General features: G+C 37.8%; 2 protein-coding genes across 2 annotated transcripts; one reads left to right on the top strand and one right to left on the bottom strand.

The window, feature by feature from the left end:
• Positions 1 to 773: 773 nt before the first annotated feature.
• Positions 774 to 6202, top strand: LOC103948807 (MLO-like protein 6). Its single transcript, XM_009359874.3, has 14 exons — positions 774 to 1256; positions 1364 to 1678; positions 2892 to 3008; positions 3107 to 3167; positions 3321 to 3409; positions 3639 to 3713; positions 3810 to 3904; positions 4279 to 4328; positions 4571 to 4611; positions 4716 to 4889; positions 5106 to 5141; positions 5262 to 5329; positions 5436 to 5496; positions 5592 to 6202. The coding sequence occupies exons 1-14, from the start codon at positions 1134 to 1136 to the stop codon at positions 6117 to 6119; spliced, it is 1833 nt and encodes a 610-aa protein (XP_009358149.2). The 5' UTR covers positions 774 to 1133; the 3' UTR covers positions 6120 to 6202.
• A 9415-nt stretch (positions 6203 to 15617) lies between these two features.
• On the bottom strand, positions 15618 to 17287 carry LOC125473734 (polyubiquitin). The gene has a single exon (XM_048576958.1). It carries the CDS (start codon positions 17193 to 17195, stop codon positions 15819 to 15821), a length of 1377 nt encoding a protein of 458 aa, XP_048432915.1. The 5' UTR covers positions 17196 to 17287; the 3' UTR covers positions 15618 to 15818.
• Between the last annotated feature and the right edge of the window lie 3703 nt (positions 17288 to 20990).

A 20990-nucleotide genomic window follows, 5' to 3' on the forward strand; every position in this document is an offset into this window, starting at 1 on the left:
CCCTGTGGATTTTGCAAGCAGATCAAAAGCTACGGTTGTAAACCGGCATATATATATATATATATATATAAAGAATTACAAATTGCATGGTTCTGCAGATATATTTTAAGGAACTAGATCCTCTCCTGAGCTCAGGATGGGGATCCTCATGACCAGCCCATCCGGACCGTTCAAACTTAATCCAACGACTGTAATTATTATAACTTTTAGAGGGGCCTTCTGTTTGAAGCCGTTGGATCCAATTTCAACGGCTTAGATGGGCTGCTCAAGAGGATCCCATCCTGAGCTCAGGAGAGGATCCAGCTCCATATTTTAATTAAGGGTTCAACAGAATACGATTATGATGCATTTATATTCACATGAAGAAGAAAACTTTGTTTTCAACAACAAAGAACCCAAAGATAAGGTAATCTAATCTCCCCTTTTTCTTTTTTAGCTCTTATTTGATTTGATTAGGGGTTACAACCATGTGTTTCGAAACTTTATAACACATTGCGTTTTGAGTGAATAACTTTTTGATGCATTGAGAACAATGCAATATGATGTAATAATTACTTAAATTATAACACGTGTATTTGTCATTTATCAATATAATTTAAAAATAAGACATATTAAACTTTTCATCCAACAATATTAGAACACGTGAAAATGACTAGTACGTTTCAACTTGCCAGTGTTCTCCGTCCACACAAAATTTCTCTACCAGCTACGTTAACAGCCTTATTGTACCTGGTCAAAGAATATCTTCTTGGAGTCAACTACAATATGCTTAGGGATATATCAATATATAAGTGATTGAAACCCATCTCCTTCTCCATCTTCACGACTAAACTCTTCCAAGTTCCAATCCAGGATCTACTCTTTACAGTATTCTTTGTCCATGTTTGTTAATACACAGTCAAAGTCTATAGTCCTCCAGACATCTTATATCGCAGCACCCCAGTTGAAGTTTGAAACGCCAAGTCTTCTTCTTTTGGCTCTCTCTTTGAAAATCGTGATGTCTATATAAACTTATCTCTTCGCTTACTACCTAGCTAGCTAGCTAGCTAAATAAAAGTTCATAAATACCATTGTTAATTTCTAGTGCAATAGCATTATCTGGTAGTAAGGAAAATTAGGGTTTCAATTAAAGGATGGCGGGAGGAAAAGAAGGAAGATCTTTGGAGCAAACACCAACTTGGGCAGTTGCCGTTGTTTGTTTTGTTTTGGTTTTGATTTCGATCCTCATCGAATATTTCATTCATTTAATTGCAAAGGTCCGTACGTAATTACTTAAATTGATCTTATGAAGCTACTTTTGGGTTTATTATGAATGTGAAATGAGGTGTATTGATTAAATTTTAATTGCATGTACTCTCTGCAGTGGTTAACAAAGAGAAACAAAAGAGCTCTCTATGAAGCTCTTGAGAAGATCAAAGCGGAGCTTATGCTATTAGGGTTCCTATCTTTGCTTCTAACAGTAGGACAAGGCCCCATTTCAAATATTTGTATATCGAAGGCTGTTGGAGCAACTTGGCATCCTTGCAGTAAGAAGCACGAGGTCAAATCAGACAAGGGCGAAGATAAGAGTAGTGATTCAGATAACAACGCCCACAGAAGGCTTCTCTCAGCCTTGGATTCCAATGGGGGTGGACGACGTGTTTTAGCAGCCAGCGGATATGACAAATGTGCAGCCAAGGTACACTAAATTTCCATGCTTTTAGTTTTCCCTTCTAAACGGAAAATTCTATTCTTATCCTTATCTAAGATTACTTTTTGAATAAAATCTTGTCCAAGATTAAAAACTAATTCTAATCCTTGGTACATAATTGTGATTTTTGAATTTTAAATACGTTGTAATAATTATTGAGTTTTTTGTTTGTAGGTTATATATTGATTCCCATAAATAATAAAAATGTTATTTATCATTGATAATTATTATTAAGTTCTCATAATAAGAAAAGTCACATATTATCATATATTTTTTCTTGTGCATGAATTTCTCCATATATATGTATATGCATATTACGTACATATGTATATTTAGTTACTATAATTACGTACCGATAATTTGTATTGATACATTCATACCTGAAAGTTATCTACCAATACATTTGTACCAAAGTTTATGTATCAATACTTCGGTACCTATGAATAAAATAAGGTACCTAAAGTTATGTACCGATACATTCGTACTGAAAATTTATCGGTACTCTCGTACCTATTAATAAAATAAAGTACTGATAGTTATGTACCGATATAAATTGTTTTTGTTTTGTTGTTGAATTTTTTTTAATAATAAGAATTTGAATTTTGAATAAATTTTTATCTATTAATATGATTGGAGCACAAAAAAAATACATTAATTATAGATGGGTAAAGAATTTTGAATAGTAAGTTTATAAATAATAAATGTGCTACAAATACTTAAATATGGTAAGCTTTAAAAATAGGGACTTATGTTAGATTTTGAAAACCATTTAGATTAAAATCTAAAAATCTTATTGAAGTTCTAAAATCTAAAAGTCCCTTTTTCTAAAATATGACAAAGTTAATATACATATATATAGAGAACTGACATCAATCTCTTGGCAGATTGTGTTGCTAAATAGTCTTTCACGTTTCAAATTAAATTAAAATTTTCATGTTATTCTGTCAAACTGTCGATTTGGAACAACATTCCTCATTCACATGTGTGATTTAGAATATTATGACAAGATGCTCACGCAAAGATATTAGTTGAACAAATAATTTATAGGGTGTATAATGAGTAAAACTAGAGTTGGCATGAAGATGTCAATATATGACCAAGTAAGCGTATCTTTTATTTCATGCAAATCAAGCATGAAGTTAGTCTGGCAATTTTTTGTTTTTCTTTTATCTCAACAAAGTATGTTGTAATTTTTCTGCAGAACAAAGTTCCATTTGTGTCATTTTATGGAGTCCACCAGCTTCACATACTCATCTTCGTGCTAGCCGTCTTTCACGTGCTTTACTGCATAACAACCCTAGTGTTGGGCAGAGCAAAGGTATCAATCTCTCCCTCTCTCTCTCTACTTATTTTATTTTATTTTTTAATTCTCTCTCTCAAAATTAATAATTTCAAATTTTTGGGGATGGGATGCAGATGAGAAGATGGAAAATATGGGAACTGGAAACAAAGACAGCTGACTACCAATTCTCACATGGTATGCTACCTTCAGTTTTCACACGTAATCTGATATTTTGAAGTTTGACCAGATACCAGGAATCCAATTGTTTCTGACCATAATTTTCTACTTTATTAGTTAATTGTACTAATTACTAATTTTTTTTAATATATTACTTTATTTATGCTGTAGACCCGGAAAGATTCAGATTTGCCAGAGACACATCCTTTGGAAGAAGACACTTGAGCTTTTGGAGCCGCTCTCCCATTAGCTTATGGATTGTAAGTGTTTTCCGTAGTCTATTTGTAATTTGTACGATAAATAATACGCAAATAAAACTACTTACAAATTTTTAATCTAAACTGAAATTCGAAGAACACTAGGACGTTAGCATTAATACAAAAGGTCGGTTTAACGTCCTTCAAGTTCTACTTTTTATCCGTTTATATTTGTGCGTATTTACATATAAAATCTCTTAATTTTATGTCAAGTACTAACTTTAAATTGCAGGTTTGCTTCTTCAGGCAGTTCTTTAGATCCGTGCCCAAAGTTGATTACCTAACTCTGCGCCATGGGTTTATTGCTGTAAGTCTCTTACTACAAAATTTGGAGCTGAAAAATTGTGATTCATTATTTTTTTCTGCATGAAATTAAACTAAGTTTTCTGCTCATGGTTTGCAGGCACATTTGGCTCCTCAAAGTCAAACTAAGTTTGACTTCCAGAAGTACATTAACAGGTCACTTGAAGAGGATTTCAAGGTTGTCGTAGGGATCAGGTGGGGGTACTTGGCATTTCAATCCAATACATTAGTCACCTGACTACGAGGAATATTTTAGGGCTGTTTAGCTAGGGTGATTTCGTAGAGAACACTTCTGCTCAACTCATTAAACATTTTGTTGAGAATTACAACAAACTTTATAAAGTAAAATCAAAAGATTCAACGAAAAAACACGCAACATTTTGTTTTTTGAAGGACCAAAGGGCTTATGATTGTTTAAAAGCGCTTTTAACTCTTTTAAAAGCACTACGAAACATGCCCTTTAGAATATTAGGATGCTTTATGTTACCATAATAGTATAATATGCAAGACTAATACTTCAGCTTTCAAAAATATCATCTGAGATTAACAATTTCTTTTCATACTTGCAGCCCAACTCTTTGGTTATTTTCTGTATTATTCCTCATGTCTAATACCCACGGTAAGTTTCACTTTATTAGTAAACCTTTTTGCTTTTTCAAAATTAAATTTTAGTTATCTGTTGAAGAACTCCACATCCAGAAATTAAAGGAAAAGCTACAATACAGAAAAATAGTTTAGTTCCTAACTACACCGAGACTTTTAAAATTATTGATAATGGCCAACATTGTTACATTATGCTTCACAATATAAAAAAATGACTCCCTAATGATATTCTTACTACTGTTTTTTTGTTGTTTGCAGGCTCACGTTCATACCTGTGGCTCCCATTTGTTCCCCTAGTTGTAAGCACCAATCACCACCGTCCGATCCCTTTCCTCAAAGTCCCAGGTCCCACCAACTTGGATATTGTTTATATCTGATCATTGATATGGCTTTGATTGTGCAGATGATCTTAATGGTAGGGACAAAGCTGCAAGTTATAATAACGAAGATGGGACTGAAATTATCAGAAAGAGGTGAAGTGGTTAAGGGGACCCCGCTGGTTGAGCCTGGTGACCATCTCTTCTGGTTCAACAACCCTCGCCTGCTTCTTTACATCATCCACTTTGTTCTCTTCCAGGTAATTCACTTTCTTGCCATTTGAATTTACTAGTGATTTTAATGCTCCGCTTTTAGCCTTTGCACTTCTTCCGTCCCTGACTTAAGAAAAATACTCAACTTGACGTGTGGAGCTAAAAAAGAGTGTGAAAACTGCTTCTCGAAGCGTATTTGTTGCATTTTTGCTTCTCATCAATTTTGCTAACACTCTTATGTTTTATCTCATTCTGTCTTGTAGAATGCTTTTGCGCTTGCTTTCTTTGCATGGACTTGGGTACGTAAAACTGTAAAACCCATATTTACTTTCACGAGTCGCTTGTCATTTGGGAACATGTTTTACTTTTTACCTCACAAAATCCCACAGGTAAGATTCCATCTTTCTTCTTGTTTGCAGTATGAATTTGGGTTGAAGTCTTGCTTCCATGAGAAGTTAGAAGATGTCGTTTTAAGAATATCAATGGGGTGAGTTTTATTTCTGTATTTATTTTTCACTCAAATCTTGCAGAAAAACTTATTTACCGTGACACTTTAACTTACCAAATCCATTCATTCGGGTTATTTACTGCAGAGTCGTTATACAAATCCTGTGCAGCTATGTAACTCTTCCACTTTATGCGTTGGTAACACAGGTAAATTAAGTGCCCGTGGGGCAAAATTAGATGCTAAACTAAGAATTATGGACTAAGTAAGTTTTAACTATAAATTTCTTTGTACATACAAACAGATGGGTTCAACTATGAAGCCTGTAATCTTCAATGACCGAGTGGCGACCGCACTCAAAAAATGGCACATCACAGCGAAGAAACACATAAAACACAACAAGAATGTAAGTCCAGCCAGTGCATCGGGCACTCCCTCGCATGCCATGTCCCCTGTTCATCTACTACGCAACTATCAATCCGAACAGGACACTGAAAGCGTTCGAACGTTACCAAGAATGTCTTATTTTGATAACGAAGGTTCAGACTCACCGTTCCATCACCAAGACGATTTGACTTGGTCTCAGCTAGGTACAAACCTGCAGGGTCAGGAGGAAGAGATTAGTGCTCATGGGCGTAACTCGGAGAGCAATGCTTTAGGCGGTTATGGTTCGATAATTCAACATGAGATTCAAGTTCAATCGGCGAAATTGACATTTGAGGAATCAGATACGGAGTTGAGAAATTTGGAAGTGAACGGGATGGGACTTGGAACATTACAATCAAACCTAAAGCCCGATCTTATAAGCTTCCCAATGAATCACTGTACATGAAGACACTCGGTGCTAGATATCATTAGTTGTATAATTGTAACGTAAATTTCGATATTCATGAAAATAAAACTTCACCTTGACGATGTTGAAGCAGTGTAGATATCTCCATATATGTAATCACCTTCACGTACAGTAAGAAGTTGATATGCCAATATAGGTGCACCAGTGAAGAACAATTAGTACGAATTCAATGCCCTCCAGAGGGCGAGCATGGCAATCGGAGGCTGCAAACTTGTTAACCTGTGTTTTATTTAAAGAGGAAAAATATTTCATCCACAATGAAACATAATCAACGACAATCAAGGTTGGGATAGAGACACCTGCAATTTCAAAAATAGTGGAAGTATCGAGTTGGTTGGTTCAATCTAGTAAAAAACATTACCACTTGTGTTCAAGTTATAAAAGTGATGCCGAGTAGAAAATATGTAATACATGGTTAGCTCAACCATACTACTTCATTCTGTAGTGCTGTCATACTCGGGATAAATCGATATGCATTACTATCCACCCTTTCACCAAAATATGAAATCAGCCACATATAAAACTATCTATTACATAGCAAGGCAAAATGTAAGCTTTTTTTTATTTTGATAGCTCATTGAACCAATAACCTCATGCAGGAATGCAGAAGAACAATGTAATTTTATAACGTTCGGGACAATGTAATTTTGTTAATCTATGTATTGTGTTGTATTTTGTATTGTAATGTAAATTTGTTAATCTCTGTTTGGAACAAGGTAATGCATTCATTTTAGAACAATGTGAGAAGGGTAATCTGAGACTGCAACCTTGTTAATCTATGTTTCATTCAACGTCAAGAACAATGTGATTTTGATAACGTTTGGAACAAAACCTATTCAGATACACAACGCAATATCATGAAAGCGTTGAGTTCATAGGTTAAACACAGTTAAGAGATATTAGTACTCATGCTTGAGCTGCTAAAGTAATTACCACCGTGTAGACATCGAAATTTTGGTGAAATAAATGTTGACCAATGCATTAAAATTACAACCTCCATTCATTTCATCAACATCATACACTTACTTCACCTATAACCTCCACTCATTTCACCTACATCATCCACTTACTTCACCAAAAAAAAGAATGGTGGTGATTTATTCTCAAAGTCTATAAATAGGCTTCTCCATCAAGGGATCAAGGACCAATTCACATCACACCAAAACCTTGAAGCTTTGAAACTCTAAAGCTCTCAAGCAAATCCCGAAGGATCAAGAAAGCGCTCTTCGTTCTTCGTCAAATCCTCCTTCAAGATCAAGCCCCGACGGCCCTTGAAGAAAGTGGTCATCGTTCATCATCCGTTCATCCTAAAATCAAGCCCCAATGGCCCTTTGGATCAACAACATCAACAAATCCAAACACCCGTTCTTCAAGATCAAGCCCAAAAGCCCTTGAAGATCCGTTCATCAACTGTTCATCTAAATCAAGCCCCGAATGCCCTTAAAGATCTGTTCATCCTAAGATCAAGCCCCGACGGCCCTTTCGATCAACAACATCAACAAATACGCACAACTGTTCATCCCTAAACCAAGCCCCGACAACCCATTGGATCAACAACCCATCCACAGATATACACTTATGAAGATAGAATCAGAGGATCAAATTGTAAAAGATATCATAACCCCAAAATTAATACAAAATATTATTTTGTACACATGTTCTTATTTTAGGAAAATTCGTGTTTACACCACCATTACAAATAGAAAAGATTATCCAACATACCAATGTATTCTACAAGGCTATATTCAGAAAAATTGACATGCATTCATTCATTCAAGCAAAGTGTTGAGAAAATGGAAGAATCGATGGAAATCCAAGTGACAAGCAATTGGGCTTCTTGAGAGGGCAAACCATCATAGACATGATGAAAGTACTAAGAATATATCATTTTTAAAAGAAAACACTAACCTTGTAGGTGAAACCATGTCACAAAATCTCCCTAAACAGCCTGCCACGGACAATAGAAGGACCCTGATTCGCCAGATTTTAGCATGAATGAATTATACCATAAAAGGCAAAGTCAACTGTTCGCTTCAACTAGTTTGCTTTGAGATGAGAAGATCGTCAATGTTCGTGAGCAATTCACTCACAAACAATAACCTTATCAAAAGACAAGTTATAGGCATGGTTTACCAGTTCATGGTTCTTCGAGTAGAACACTTCCAGACCACATTGAAAAAAGGTGGAAATCAATGAGAGACAGTTATATCTAGAACTATAGCTAAAAGTGAATAGAAACAAGTACGCCTAAGAAAAAGAGAATTCAGACAAGCATCCCTTATGAATGGAGGCCTTGTTTGGTTTCCAGGATTGGATTAGAATGGATAACCCCAAAACTTAAAGGTATATTGAAGGTAGAACTGAATGATTTTTTATTTGAAGGGGATTAGAAGAGAATTAGACATGAAGGAAACTCATTTATTCTAATCCTACCGTTTTGGATGGTATCGAAATGAATAATTTTCTATTGGAATCCCACATCAGTGGGTGAAAAGAAAACCAATGGGTTTAAAAATGATTACCCTACTCTAACTAATACCAAAGCCTTTTATGTTAAAACCCCACACCTGACGGATTGGGCATGTGGTAAAGATGGAAACATTATTGGTGTCATTAAAGTGGGGCCGAGCCCGTCAATCCAAAAATCCGACATGGTATCAGAGCCAATTTTATCAAAGAGTGGGGCCTCTTTTGATTCTCAAGATGGGGAAAATTCTAAGTGAAACCCTAGAATCAAAATTTTCAAATTCATGGCTGGTTCAAGTAGTAATGGAGAAATTCAAACTCCTATCTTCAGTGGAGTGAATTATGACTTCTGGAGGACAAAGTTGAGAACAATTTTTGTATCGCATGATTTATGAAGCTTGATTGAAGATAGTCTGAATACCAACATAGTATCTGTTGGAGCGAAATTCCTTACAAGAAGAAATACCTCCACTTATTCATTGATCGCAATCCTCACGTTCATGTTTGCTGAATCCCTCGCAAGAGGCGTCCCCAAACAATCTTCCTCCGTAGCTTGTGCGGGTGGGGTACCTGCAAAAGATAATCCAACATTCAATTCAATCAATTGATTTTTGTTCTCTGGTTTCTCTCTGGGTCTCTTCTCTTTTTTCCCCCCATCAATCATTATCCTTTTCACTCTTGAATTGGCAACGTGTAACGTCACGACCTGTGCATCATTGTGAGGGAATTGAATTCCTTCAAGGTCTTTTTGGCTAAAGGAAATGAATTCGAGATTCTCTAATGCTTTGGACGCTTTAGGGGCTGATGTTATGTTGTGCACACGTCTAGACTTCTTGGCTTTGCGACCGAGAGCATGCTTCGCATCCTTCAGGAAGTTGGGGTCCACCATGTATAACATTTATATCCAACAACCTCTCATGAGCCCCAAGTTTCCTGTTATTCCTTTAAGTCCTTCGTCATTCTTACGTTCGTCCCTTAATTCTACGTGGTATTGTGACAACATCCCCTTTTTCAGCATAGCTTCCACTTGGTTCCTTAGGCTTTGACAATCATTGGTGGTATGACCAAAGTCATTGTGATGAGCGCACATCTTGTTTCTGTCTCGTTTCTCTAACGATGCTCAAATCAGTGTTGGAGCACAAAAGATTCCCTTTCCTTTGTTCTCATGGAAAATTTTGCCCAAGCTTACTATTAGCTTGGTGTGTGGGCAATCAGGCCTAGATCTTTCATTAAACCCATCTTTCAGATCACGTGAGAATCTTCCTTCTTGCCTCGGTTAAGTCATGGGCTTGAAGATAGGAATGGTAGTGCCCGTTGGAGATGCAGCAATAATGGTTGTAGCCCGCTTTGACTGAATAAGTTCTTCTTCCTCTAATCTGATGATTCCATCAGCTCGGGCCATCACCTACCTCATGTCCAATGGTGGAGTTTCGATCAATGACCTGCGCATCTTCATTCCAAGCAACACCCCTTCTCGGAATACCAAAGACGTTGTGTGAGAATCACATTCTTATAAGGTGGACATTTCTTCCGTGAACCTAGTCATGTAGCTTTTGAGGCTTTCGCCAACATTTTGTTTGGTGCTGAAAAAAATTGTAACATCTTTTCTTAGCCTTCGATTGCAAACGTATTGAGATGTGAATGCTTCACAAAGCTCTATGAAACTTCCGATAGACCTCGGTTTCAGTTGTCTGAACCAAGTTAAAGATGATCCCAAAAGACTTGAGGGTAACAACGTGCACAAGAGGGCCTCGTCGTCTCCTTCAAACGCCATCTGTTGTTGGAAGTGGTAAATATGCTCGACGGGATCAGTCGTGCCTTCAAACAGCTTGAACTTTGGTTAGGTGAACTTGGTAGGTTTTTTAGCTTTCAGGATGTCCTCTGTGAACGGCGATTTGCAAATCCCTCTGGTCGCTTCTATTGCAAGTTCCACCGAGGTCTGTGGCTTGTATCCTCTCACAATCTTCTCAATTTGCTCTCGCAAATCAACCTCCTTTACCTTCTTCAATCCTTTTTCCCTTGTGATCCTCTTCGCCTTGATTTTTCGTCACCTCAACACGGTTGTTGGATGGCGCGCTACTAAAGCTGCCCTCTTTATCTTCCTCTTCTACACGCTGTCTCTTGGTGCCGGTCACATCTTGCACTGCGTTTCTAGCTTCAGCCTTAGCAAGAAGTGCTTAAAGTTTTAGCTTGGCTTAAAAAGTATAGTTTCAAAGCCTCATGTGATCGAAAAAATCAGTTTTCCCCTATTTTACATACGTAAAAAAGGGAAAAATGGGGCATTGTGGGAGGATAAAATTCGGTTTTGACTCATGGGCCAATACCAATCACCCAAAGATGGTGTTGTGCAAGATAAAATGTGAGGAAAGCCTACAAGGAGTATACAAACGCATGTGTCTAGATAACTGCCTCCACTATGGAAGACCATTGAGGAAGTGGGAAAGAAAGTAACTGCCTTCATTACGGAGGACCACAAAGGAAGTAGGAGAGGAAGAAAAGTCGTGGTACTTGTTCGCTAAGAATGCAATCCTATAGATATGGAGAAGAGCCAAATAGGCAGGGGGAAAAAGAAAGGATACCCGGAGAAAAACTAGAGAACAAAAATCAATCGACTGACTTGAACGTCGGAGTATCTTTTGCAGGTACCCCGCCCGCACAAGCTACAGAGGAAGATTGTTCAGGGACGCCTCTTGCGAGAGATTCGGCGAACATGAACGTGAGGATTGCAGTCAACGAATCTGTGGAGGTATTTCTTCTCGTAAGAAATTTCTCTCCAACAGTATTAGAGCCAAGGTTTGGGCCCGTGCAAGCCAATAAACTTGTCACCAACAAGGAAACAAGCCAGAACTCTTAACATAGAGTCGACCTCTGAGTTCCATTGAAAACAAGTCTGGACTCTTAACATATGCCGTCCCCTGAGTTTTAATTGTTGATGTGTGAATCTCCATGTGTGAACCACTAAATGGGGTCACACTTAAGAGGAAGTGTTGGAATCCCATATCAGTGGGTGACAAGAAAACCAATGGGTTTAAATATGATTACCCTACTCTAACTAATACCGAGGCCTTTTATGGTAAAACCCCACACTTGGCGGATTGGGAAAAGTGATAAAGTTGAGAACAGTATCGGTGTCATTACAGCGGGCCCCCAGGGCCCGTCAATCCAAAAATCCAACATTTTCTGCATGTCTTCTACCTGTTGAACATAATTATTTCATTTCTCGCTTCAACGTGTCTTAATTTAGTGTTCTATCCATTCCGATCCAGATTCCAAAGAGGTCAAAATTCACTAATGCCCATTTAAAGCTGCTTTAAATTCCTCTCCATTGTTTAGCAGAACTAGTGTACCTGCTGTACATATCCTACCCCCTAAACTTAGACTAAATGGGAGTGAAAACCATAGAGTAGGATTCTCTCCCCTCCTAATTTCTCTCCCTTCCATCCCTTTCTATTTAAACGGTTGCGATTACTCCACGTCTACATCTTGCTTTGAATTTTATATATAGAGAACAAGACAAAAGAAAAGTGTGAGAGGAGGGGATGGAAAGGGATGGTAATAGGAGGGGAGAAAATCCTACTCCGAAAACCACAACCACAACTAGCCAACAATAACACCTACAACTCGAACAGAAGAAACATTGATTCGCAAAACTTCCGCACCATGTCAACACCACGACAGGGAAAACCACTGTTTCCTAATTACTCGTTCTCCTGAAGATAAGAGAAAATGAGCAAAGTACATGATCAATTCACACACAACCAAAGCTTATGATCAGAACATGATAGGCTCGATTATCTAAAGAACAAAACTATATTGCCACTTGGCTCCTTCACAGTTCAAGGTTCCTAAAGTGAGAACACATCCAGTCAATAATTAAAGAAGAAAAGGTCGCGGAGGCATTGAATTGGCCGGATATCACCACTTATGTTTAAGCTAGAGATACGATGCTGAGTAGAAAACATGTATGGGTAGAGGAAAGGCTAAGGTAGCTCAAACCATATGCTGTCAAATTCCTGATAAATTGATATGATAGGCTTCCAACTGGAACAGTATCTAAAGGAATCGAATTTCTACGGAAGCCTCAAACTACCAATTTAGCTTCTTGATGACTCCATAATAAAATTATAGCACACGACACTTGGAACCGAAAATCGAAACCGAAACACAAATCAAATCGAACCGCACCGAACGATTTGGTTTTGCAGTTTTAAAACGGTTCTGATTTCAAACCGCACCGCAGTGTAGGAAAATGGTTTGGTTTTGGTTTTAGCTTTTGAAAACCGCACCACAACTAAACAGCACCACAAATATTAAAAGAACCTTTAATTAAATATCCATATTAGATGTTATATTTTAATTAGTTGTTTGTTACACTCCATACATTTAATTAGTTGTTTCCTGCTCAGTGCTGCTCACTAGTCTCAATTGGCATTAGGAACAAAATATTTTCATAATATTGGTTCCTATGTATGTATGCACATAAATCAAATTCATATACGTATGTTTTTTGTCCTCAAATCTCAATTGCTCTGTTTGGGCAATTATTACTTTTCTTAGGCGGCGATGGCAGGTTCTGGGCAAGGTATTGAAGGCTTCAATATTGGGTTTTTTTTGGGGTGATGAATGTGAAATGGTAATAGATATTGACTAGGGTACCTTAATTTGTAAAAATTGGTTTACTCTGGTTGAAAATATTTTGGTACAGAATGATAGAAGTGTATCATTTGTTTTATTGTTATTTGCTGAAACTCTGTCAATCTGATTTGGTTAGGCCTCTTCTAATACTTGCACACTTTGCCTAGTTGATTTGGTTAGGTGTGTAATCAAGGTGCAGAGGAATCCTTATGACCCTTTGTTGGGGCGAGGGTGACGAGAGTCTAATTAGTATTTAGCAGTAACACCTCTCTCTTAGCGTGTGTTAACTTTTTTTCATTTGTATGTAAATGGTTTGAAACCAAACCGAAATCGTTTGAAACCGCATCGAACCGAACCGAACCAGACGATTTGGTTTCATAAACAACTAAAGAAGGGGAAGTTTACAGATTTGAAAACTTCAGACATACCAATCTGAGGTTTGGTAATTAGAAGCTATAAGAACCCAACCACAACCAGTAAGGTTGATGAGCAATTGAACGGAACCAACAAGAAGTGGAATAGTATGCAATATACAAGAAAATATTGGTGCATACTTAACCGGATCAACATTCACCTGGTCAACCAAAACCTTTGAAATAAGGCAACTATAAACAGTAAATAAGAAAGTTTGCTCACCATACTCCGTTATCTAATGTTTTTGCTTTGACCATAAAACGAACGCATTTCATAGGCTTCTCATTGGAAGCCAGTTCTAATAATCTAAAGAATCGATAGAAATCAAAGTGCATTAAATTACTAATCAGAAATCATCACAAAAAATATATACAGTGACCTACCATGTCACAACTGCTCGCTAACACCCGCTACGTCAACAGACGGACCTGTGTATCTCTCCAGTCTCCAATCCCTGTCTAGCGAAACCAGTAGATACCCATTGCACATGTCCGAACTCCTTATACCAGGGTTATTGATCCATCCGATAACAGTACAAACAATGGGAGTGCAAACCACCACCAAACTCGCCAACAATAACCCAGCACACCATAGATAGATCACAGATTCATATAACTTAGACTGCCTGTGTACACCATGAAATGCAACCTCTACTGTTACCTAAGATAAGAATATCAACAATGTTGACAAGCAACTCACGCAACCAAACTTCTTCAGTCTAAGGTTTCCCCAAGTAAAATCAGACGCATAATAATTGAAGAGGAAGACGCTTTCATCTGCAACAACAACAGAATCGCAATGACCAATGACCAAGGTTGGGGGCACTAAGTATACATAACACGCTATGTCCCAACATTTAATAACACGAAATAAAACTATACCACACGTTCAATCCATGAGCACAAGCATCATAGCAAGACAAGAAAGAGTGTTGCAAATCTAAAGCATTAATAAACTCTCACTATATTGTCAATGCTGGTGTGCATGCTGCATAATGAAAAGCGGCCTGCAGAGAATGGCCTATAGTCCAATATATCCTGTCAACAACAGACATGGCAAAATAAAACACAACCAGGCATGGATATGCAATGAGAATTTACTGACAATATACAATCAAAATATCCCATATTGAAGGAATTTACTAACCATGATTTGAACATTTGAATTACTAATTCACGTAACTCTCACCATAATATATATATATATATATATATATATACATATATAGCATGAAAGGCAATGTCAGCTGCTTCTATTCTTTAAGATGACAAAAAATATTCTTGATAAATGCACACAACCAATGACCACATGCATAGGAATAGACTAATCGACTTTCAGAAGAAAAATTTGTTCCATGTTTCACCAGTTCAAAGGATCACAAAGCAGAACACGTCCAAAAACATTGAAAGAAGGAAATTATTAAAGAAAACTAAGCAACTTTGCATCCACAACACAAATGGAAAGAAGGGGAAGCACATGAAGTTAACAGAACCAAAAATTACTGATTCACTGTCAAACTGAGATTTATAAAAGACAAAAGAAACCAGCCACAAACCCACAAACGGAACATGGTAAATTGGTTTATTGAAAAATTAACACTACCACAACACAATCATCACCACAATAACAAAACGAGAGAAACAAAAACAAAGACGGAGAACAAGACAGGGGTAGACTCTTGAGAGAGGGACAGAAACTGCATAGATTACATTATGACTCCAAAATAAAATTATAGCACGAGGGAGGTTTCAATCTGTATACTGCAAAGCTACGCAGTTAGAAACAGCAAGTAAAATGTTAGCTGTTATCCAATAACTCCTCCTTGAAATAAGAATGATCAATTCACAATTCACGCTGTCACAGCTGCCTATGAAGAAAAGTTTGGTTCAAAGTTCACCAAGAAGAAGCAAGATAAAAGTTATATACCACATATTCGTTGGAAAGAAAGGGAACTCCCATGTGTGTTTACAGAACTAAGATTATTCATTCAATCCAAACTGAGTTTTGACAAATTAGAAAATCATAACACCACCCACAAACCCCAAAAACAGAAAATGGCAGACTTGCCAATCAACATAAAACACCACCATCATTCAGCAAAAAAAAAGAAACAACTAAAGCATAACAAAGTTCTCCATCAGAAATCACCACCACGAAGACGCATCAGAAATCACCACCACGAAGACGAAGGACAAGGTGGAGCGTAGACTCTTTCTGAATATTATAATCGGCAAGGGTACGACCATCCTCGAGCTGTTTCCCAGCGAAGATCAATCTCTGCTGGTCCGGCGGGATACCCTCCTTGTCCTGAATCTTAGCTTTGACATTGTCAATAGTGTCAGAGCTCTCAACCTCCAGAGTGATCGTCTTTCCTGTCAGTGTCTTCACAAATATCTGCATACCACCACGAAGCCTGAGCACAAGATGAAGAGTCGACTCCTTCTGGATGTTGTAATCCGCCAAGGTCCTGCCGTCCTCCAACTGTTTCCCAGCAAAGATAAGCCTCTGCTGATCAGGAGGAATACCCTCCTTGTCTTGAATCTTCGCCTTCACATTGTCAATAGTATCCGAGCTTTCAACCTCCAGAGTGATAGTCTTCCCGGTAAGAGTCTTCACAAAAATCTGCATACCACCCCTCAATCGAAGGACCAGATGCAAAGTTGACTCCTTTTGGATGTTGTAATCTGCCAGAGTCCTGCCATCTTCCAATTGCTTACCGGCAAAGATCAATCTCTGCTGATCTGGTGGAATACCCTCCTTGTCTTGAATTTTTGCTTTCACGTTATCAATCGTATCGGAACTCTCGACCTCCAGGGTAATTGTCTTCCCGGTTAGGGTCTTCACGAAAATTTGCATACCACCCCTCAATCGCAGCACCAAGTGGAGAGTCGACTCCTTCTGGATATTGTAATCCGCCAGAGTCCTGCCGTCTTCCAATTGCTTGCCAGCGAAGATCAACCGCTGCTGATCCGGGGGAATGCCCTCCTTATCCTGGATCTTGGCCTTCACGTTATCGATGGTATCAGAGCTCTCGACCTCCAGAGTAATTGTCTTCCCCGTTAGGGTTTTGACAAAAATCTGCATACCTCCTCTCAATCGGAGAACCAAGTGGAGAGTCGACTCCTTCTGGATGTTATAGTCGGCTAGGGTTCGGCCGTCCTCCAATTGCTTCCCGGCGAAGATAAGCCTCTGCTGGTCAGGGGGAATTCCCTCCTTATCCTGGATCTTGGCCTTAACATTATCGATCGTGTCGGAACTCTCGACTTCGAGGGTGATCGTCTTCCCGGTTAGGGTTTTGACGAAGATCTGCATACCTCCCCTGAGACGAAGCACCAGATGGAGGGTCGATTCCTTCTGGATGTTATAATCGGCGAGGGTCCGGCCGTCCTCGAGCTGCTTTCCGGCGAAGATGAGACGCTGCTGATCGGGAGGGATGCCCTCCTTATCTTGGATCTTAGCCTTAACGTTGTCGATGGTATCGGAGCTCTCGACTTCCAGGGTGATGGTCTTCCCGGTTAGGGTTTTCACAAAGATCTGCATGATTTCAGAAAAGAGGAATTGAAATTCGAGAGGGTTTCGAAAGAGGGATTTGAGAGAGATTTGGGAACGACTTAGAAATCGTTGAGAGAATTGCGAGGAGGAGAAGAGGGCGAGAGGAGTTTATATAGGGAAGATAAACCGACTCTAAATCCTATTCTTAGTAGGATTCCGGAGAGGACGAGGTATGTGTGGACGAGAAAAGCAGGTGAAGCGAACGGCCCAGATATTTCTAGGTAGCCAAGTGCCAACAATTCTTGACCTCTAATTTTTACGTTTCTTTATTGGATTCGACGGTTTACCTTCTCTTTTCCTTAGTTTCTTAGTCGCCAAGGTAATTGAATTTCTAATTTGTTTGTCTATTAATTTTCTTAATTCGATTCGACGGTAAAAAATTTGTCAATTTTTATTTATGATCTTCTTCTTTCATTAGGCGGTCAAAAATTGAGAAAGGTGTAGCCAGCGTAGCTTCTTTCAGTTGAACGAGTAGACTACCCTTCCTTTTGCCCCCATATTCATATTGAACCAGACTTAAAGTGAAATACAAGTTTTTATTAAAATCATATGAGAGGTAAAATTAGGTATATGAATAGCATCATCCTTTCCCTTTTGTTTGAACTTAGAGAATGCTATGTTAACATGTGAGTTATACATGTCAACATCATACAATTAACCGTTAAGAATGTTACTAGAAGACCATCCGACAATTTGCATCATTGACTTTTGAATCTCAAAAAGATGAATAATTTTGTATAGTGCGTGATTAGTGTTAAATAGACAAAAGTGATAGAGAGAATCTTTGCTAGAGAAGAGATCGAAGTGAAACGAGAGCAAAATATCACACTGTTTGTTTTAGTAACTATATGAGACAATGAATGCAGGTAAAGAGAGGGGGAGGTTGGTATTATCCTTGATTTATCCAGCATGTCTACTTCAGTGATATTATTCCCCACAAAGTTTTATGTTCGAGTTGATTATAAACATTGCAAAATTATACTAGCGACCGACTTAAATCTTGGATTTGCATATGTGTCCAACCATACCCATTTCTTGGGAAAATCATTGTTTGCTAGTGGTTATGCCTATCTTTCAATGCATTTCAAAGAGCCAATGGGTCTTCAACCGTCATGTATTCACTCTTCAATCCTTCCTAGATGTGGTGGCGAATAAAGATCATGACTTTTGCCCGATCTTGGGAGGATGCAAGGTTTCCTTTCTTAATGGTGTCCCCAAAATTTTGTGCCTCAAGATGAACCTTGACATCTACAACCCAGGTAAGGTAGTTCTTTCTAGTGTTGTCATGGGTGACAAAATCAAGCTTTGCCAAATTCACCATTTTCTTTCTCTAAAAGAAAAATAAGATGTGTAAGACCTTGCAATAATATGGATTCTAGAGAAATGTAGTGTTAGAACTTCTAGTTCATACAATTTTTTTTTTATTTTTGAACTTCAGGCTAAAATGATAAGCACTTGAAACTTCAGACTTGAGATTAACATAATTTAGACATTTATTAAAAATTGTTAGGCAGTTAGTAATACTCACTACAAAGAGACTGCCATCAATGTCGAGTATTACTACCAGAAAGAAGGAAAATTAACGAGGAGATCGACTGTACAACACCACTCTCATTAGAATAATGTAATGTAGAATGAGCGATTATACCACACCATTCAAGTAGCAGGAAAATTAATATGTAGTGCAAGATGGTCGATTATACCGCACCATCTAAAATTGCAATAAAATTAAATATGCAGTGCAGGATGAGCGATTATACTGCACATCTAAACTTGCAGTAAAATTAACATAAATAAACATTGGGTTAGTAATTAGGGGCTACAACAAATAAAAAATAAAAAATATAAGTAATTATTAATTGAGGACTAGGAGAAAGCATGATGGTAGCAGCTCTTCATTGTGGTGGCGAGGGATCACAAAGCAAGTAAGGAAGAGAAGGAAAAGGAACAATAAGATCCTTATAGGAAACATTTTTCGACGAAGAAAATGAAAACTCGTTAAGGATAGAGAGTCGCACTAATAACGTGTTATAAATAGGCAAAAGTGAGAAAGATAACCTTTAGTAGAGATCGAAGTGGCAAGGAGAGCAATCTATCACATTGTTTATTTTCGTAACTGTATCATACAATGAATGTGGGTAAAGATAGGGGAGGGAGACTGGTATTATCACTATTTGCTTTTGATCTTGTGTGTAGTTCAATCAAACTTCGCATGCTCTTTATATGAAGTCATTTACATATAAAAGTATACAAAAGTCTACCAGAGAAGTTAATGGATGTTGAAAAGTTATGCCTTTCAGCAATAATAAAATTTGACAATACATCTACACTACTGTTTTTGGTCTTCATTACATTTATTTTCAGTCAAATTATGCGGGCAATCCCACAACTTTTACAACATTAGAAGATTTTAGTCATTTTCGGTTTTATAGATTGGTGTTGGTATTGTCCCTTTGAAATGAAGTTTTATGGTCCATTTGTTAAAGAAAAAGTTCTTAGTGGACTAACAAGTTATGATCTAGGGGTGTGTGGATAGCACATTCCTATTTACTTCTCACACACCTCTTATTAATTTATGTCATTTGATTGTCATTAATTCATTCGATCCAAATGATGTGTGAGAAGTAAAAAGAGATGTGTGGATGTCACACCTTATGACCTATTATGGGGATTCTTTCCCCTCTCTATTTCCCTCCCCTCCTTCCCCTTCTCTCACAGTTTTTTTTTTCTTCTCTTTCTATTTTTTTCTTCTCTCTCTACAAAGATGAAATTTTAAACGTTCAAACAGGAAAAGAGGAAAGGAGAAGGAAAAAAAAATCTTTGTCCATTAAAGAGACGTGTTAACATCAAGACGACACATTCCACATGTTTGCCAGGTTTAATGTGAATGTCATTATTTGGTATTAAGCAATGTTGTAACAAATTAGTTTGAACATTAGCAATTGAACACCGCCTGATTTTGGTAAAACTTAAGCGAGAGGGACATTTGCTGTAGCATTTTTTTTTTTACCAAAAACGATAGCGGTATTAATTTACCATTTCACAATCATACAAAGTGTCAAATAAATAGATAATTAATCATAAAATCTTAATTGTTGAAAGCCTTGTTTTGCCATGTTCATTAGCAAGATAAAATTAAAAACAAATGTCTTATTGTACTCATAATAAAAATTTGGGTAAATTACACTTTCATACCTCAGGTTTGGAGTCTATTTCAATTCCTTACAATATCTTCAAAATATTTTATTTTTACACCTTAAGTACTGTTTTATTTCAAAATAATATATCCATTACATTTTCCATCCATTGATTTTTTAAGTACTGAAGTGGCTGTCAAATGTATTACACATGGCAAAAAACAAAATTTTTGATTTTTTTTTTTAAAAACCTTAATCTTCCAAAAAAAAAAAATAATAATCAAAAGCTGCAACACATCCCTACAACCAAAACCCATTATTCCTTTCCCCCAAAACCAAAACCCATTAATTCCCCCGCCCCCCCGGGCGCCGCCGAAACCCCATCCCTTTCATCATCATCCCCATTCGTTGTCCCTACTTGCAACCCAAATCCAAAACCACTCCCACCCATCCTCCACATCCTCCTCCACACACCCATCCTCTACGCACCCATCTTCCGATCCCCACCCACCCCCACCCCCCCCAAAAACCCGAGCCCAACCCGCAACCAAGAAGAAGAGAGAAAAAAAAAAAAACCACCCCTTTCCTCTCCCTCCCGTCTTCCCCAAACCCACTGTGCACCCATCCTCCACCTCCTCCTCCGCAC

The sequence above is a fragment of a genome, unplaced genomic scaffold, assembly GCF_019419815.1.
Source record: "Pyrus x bretschneideri cultivar Hongxiangsu unplaced genomic scaffold, Pyrus_bretschneideri_v1 Contig94, whole genome shotgun sequence".
NCBI classification, from domain to species: Eukaryota; Viridiplantae; Streptophyta; class Magnoliopsida; order Rosales; family Rosaceae; genus Pyrus; species Pyrus x bretschneideri.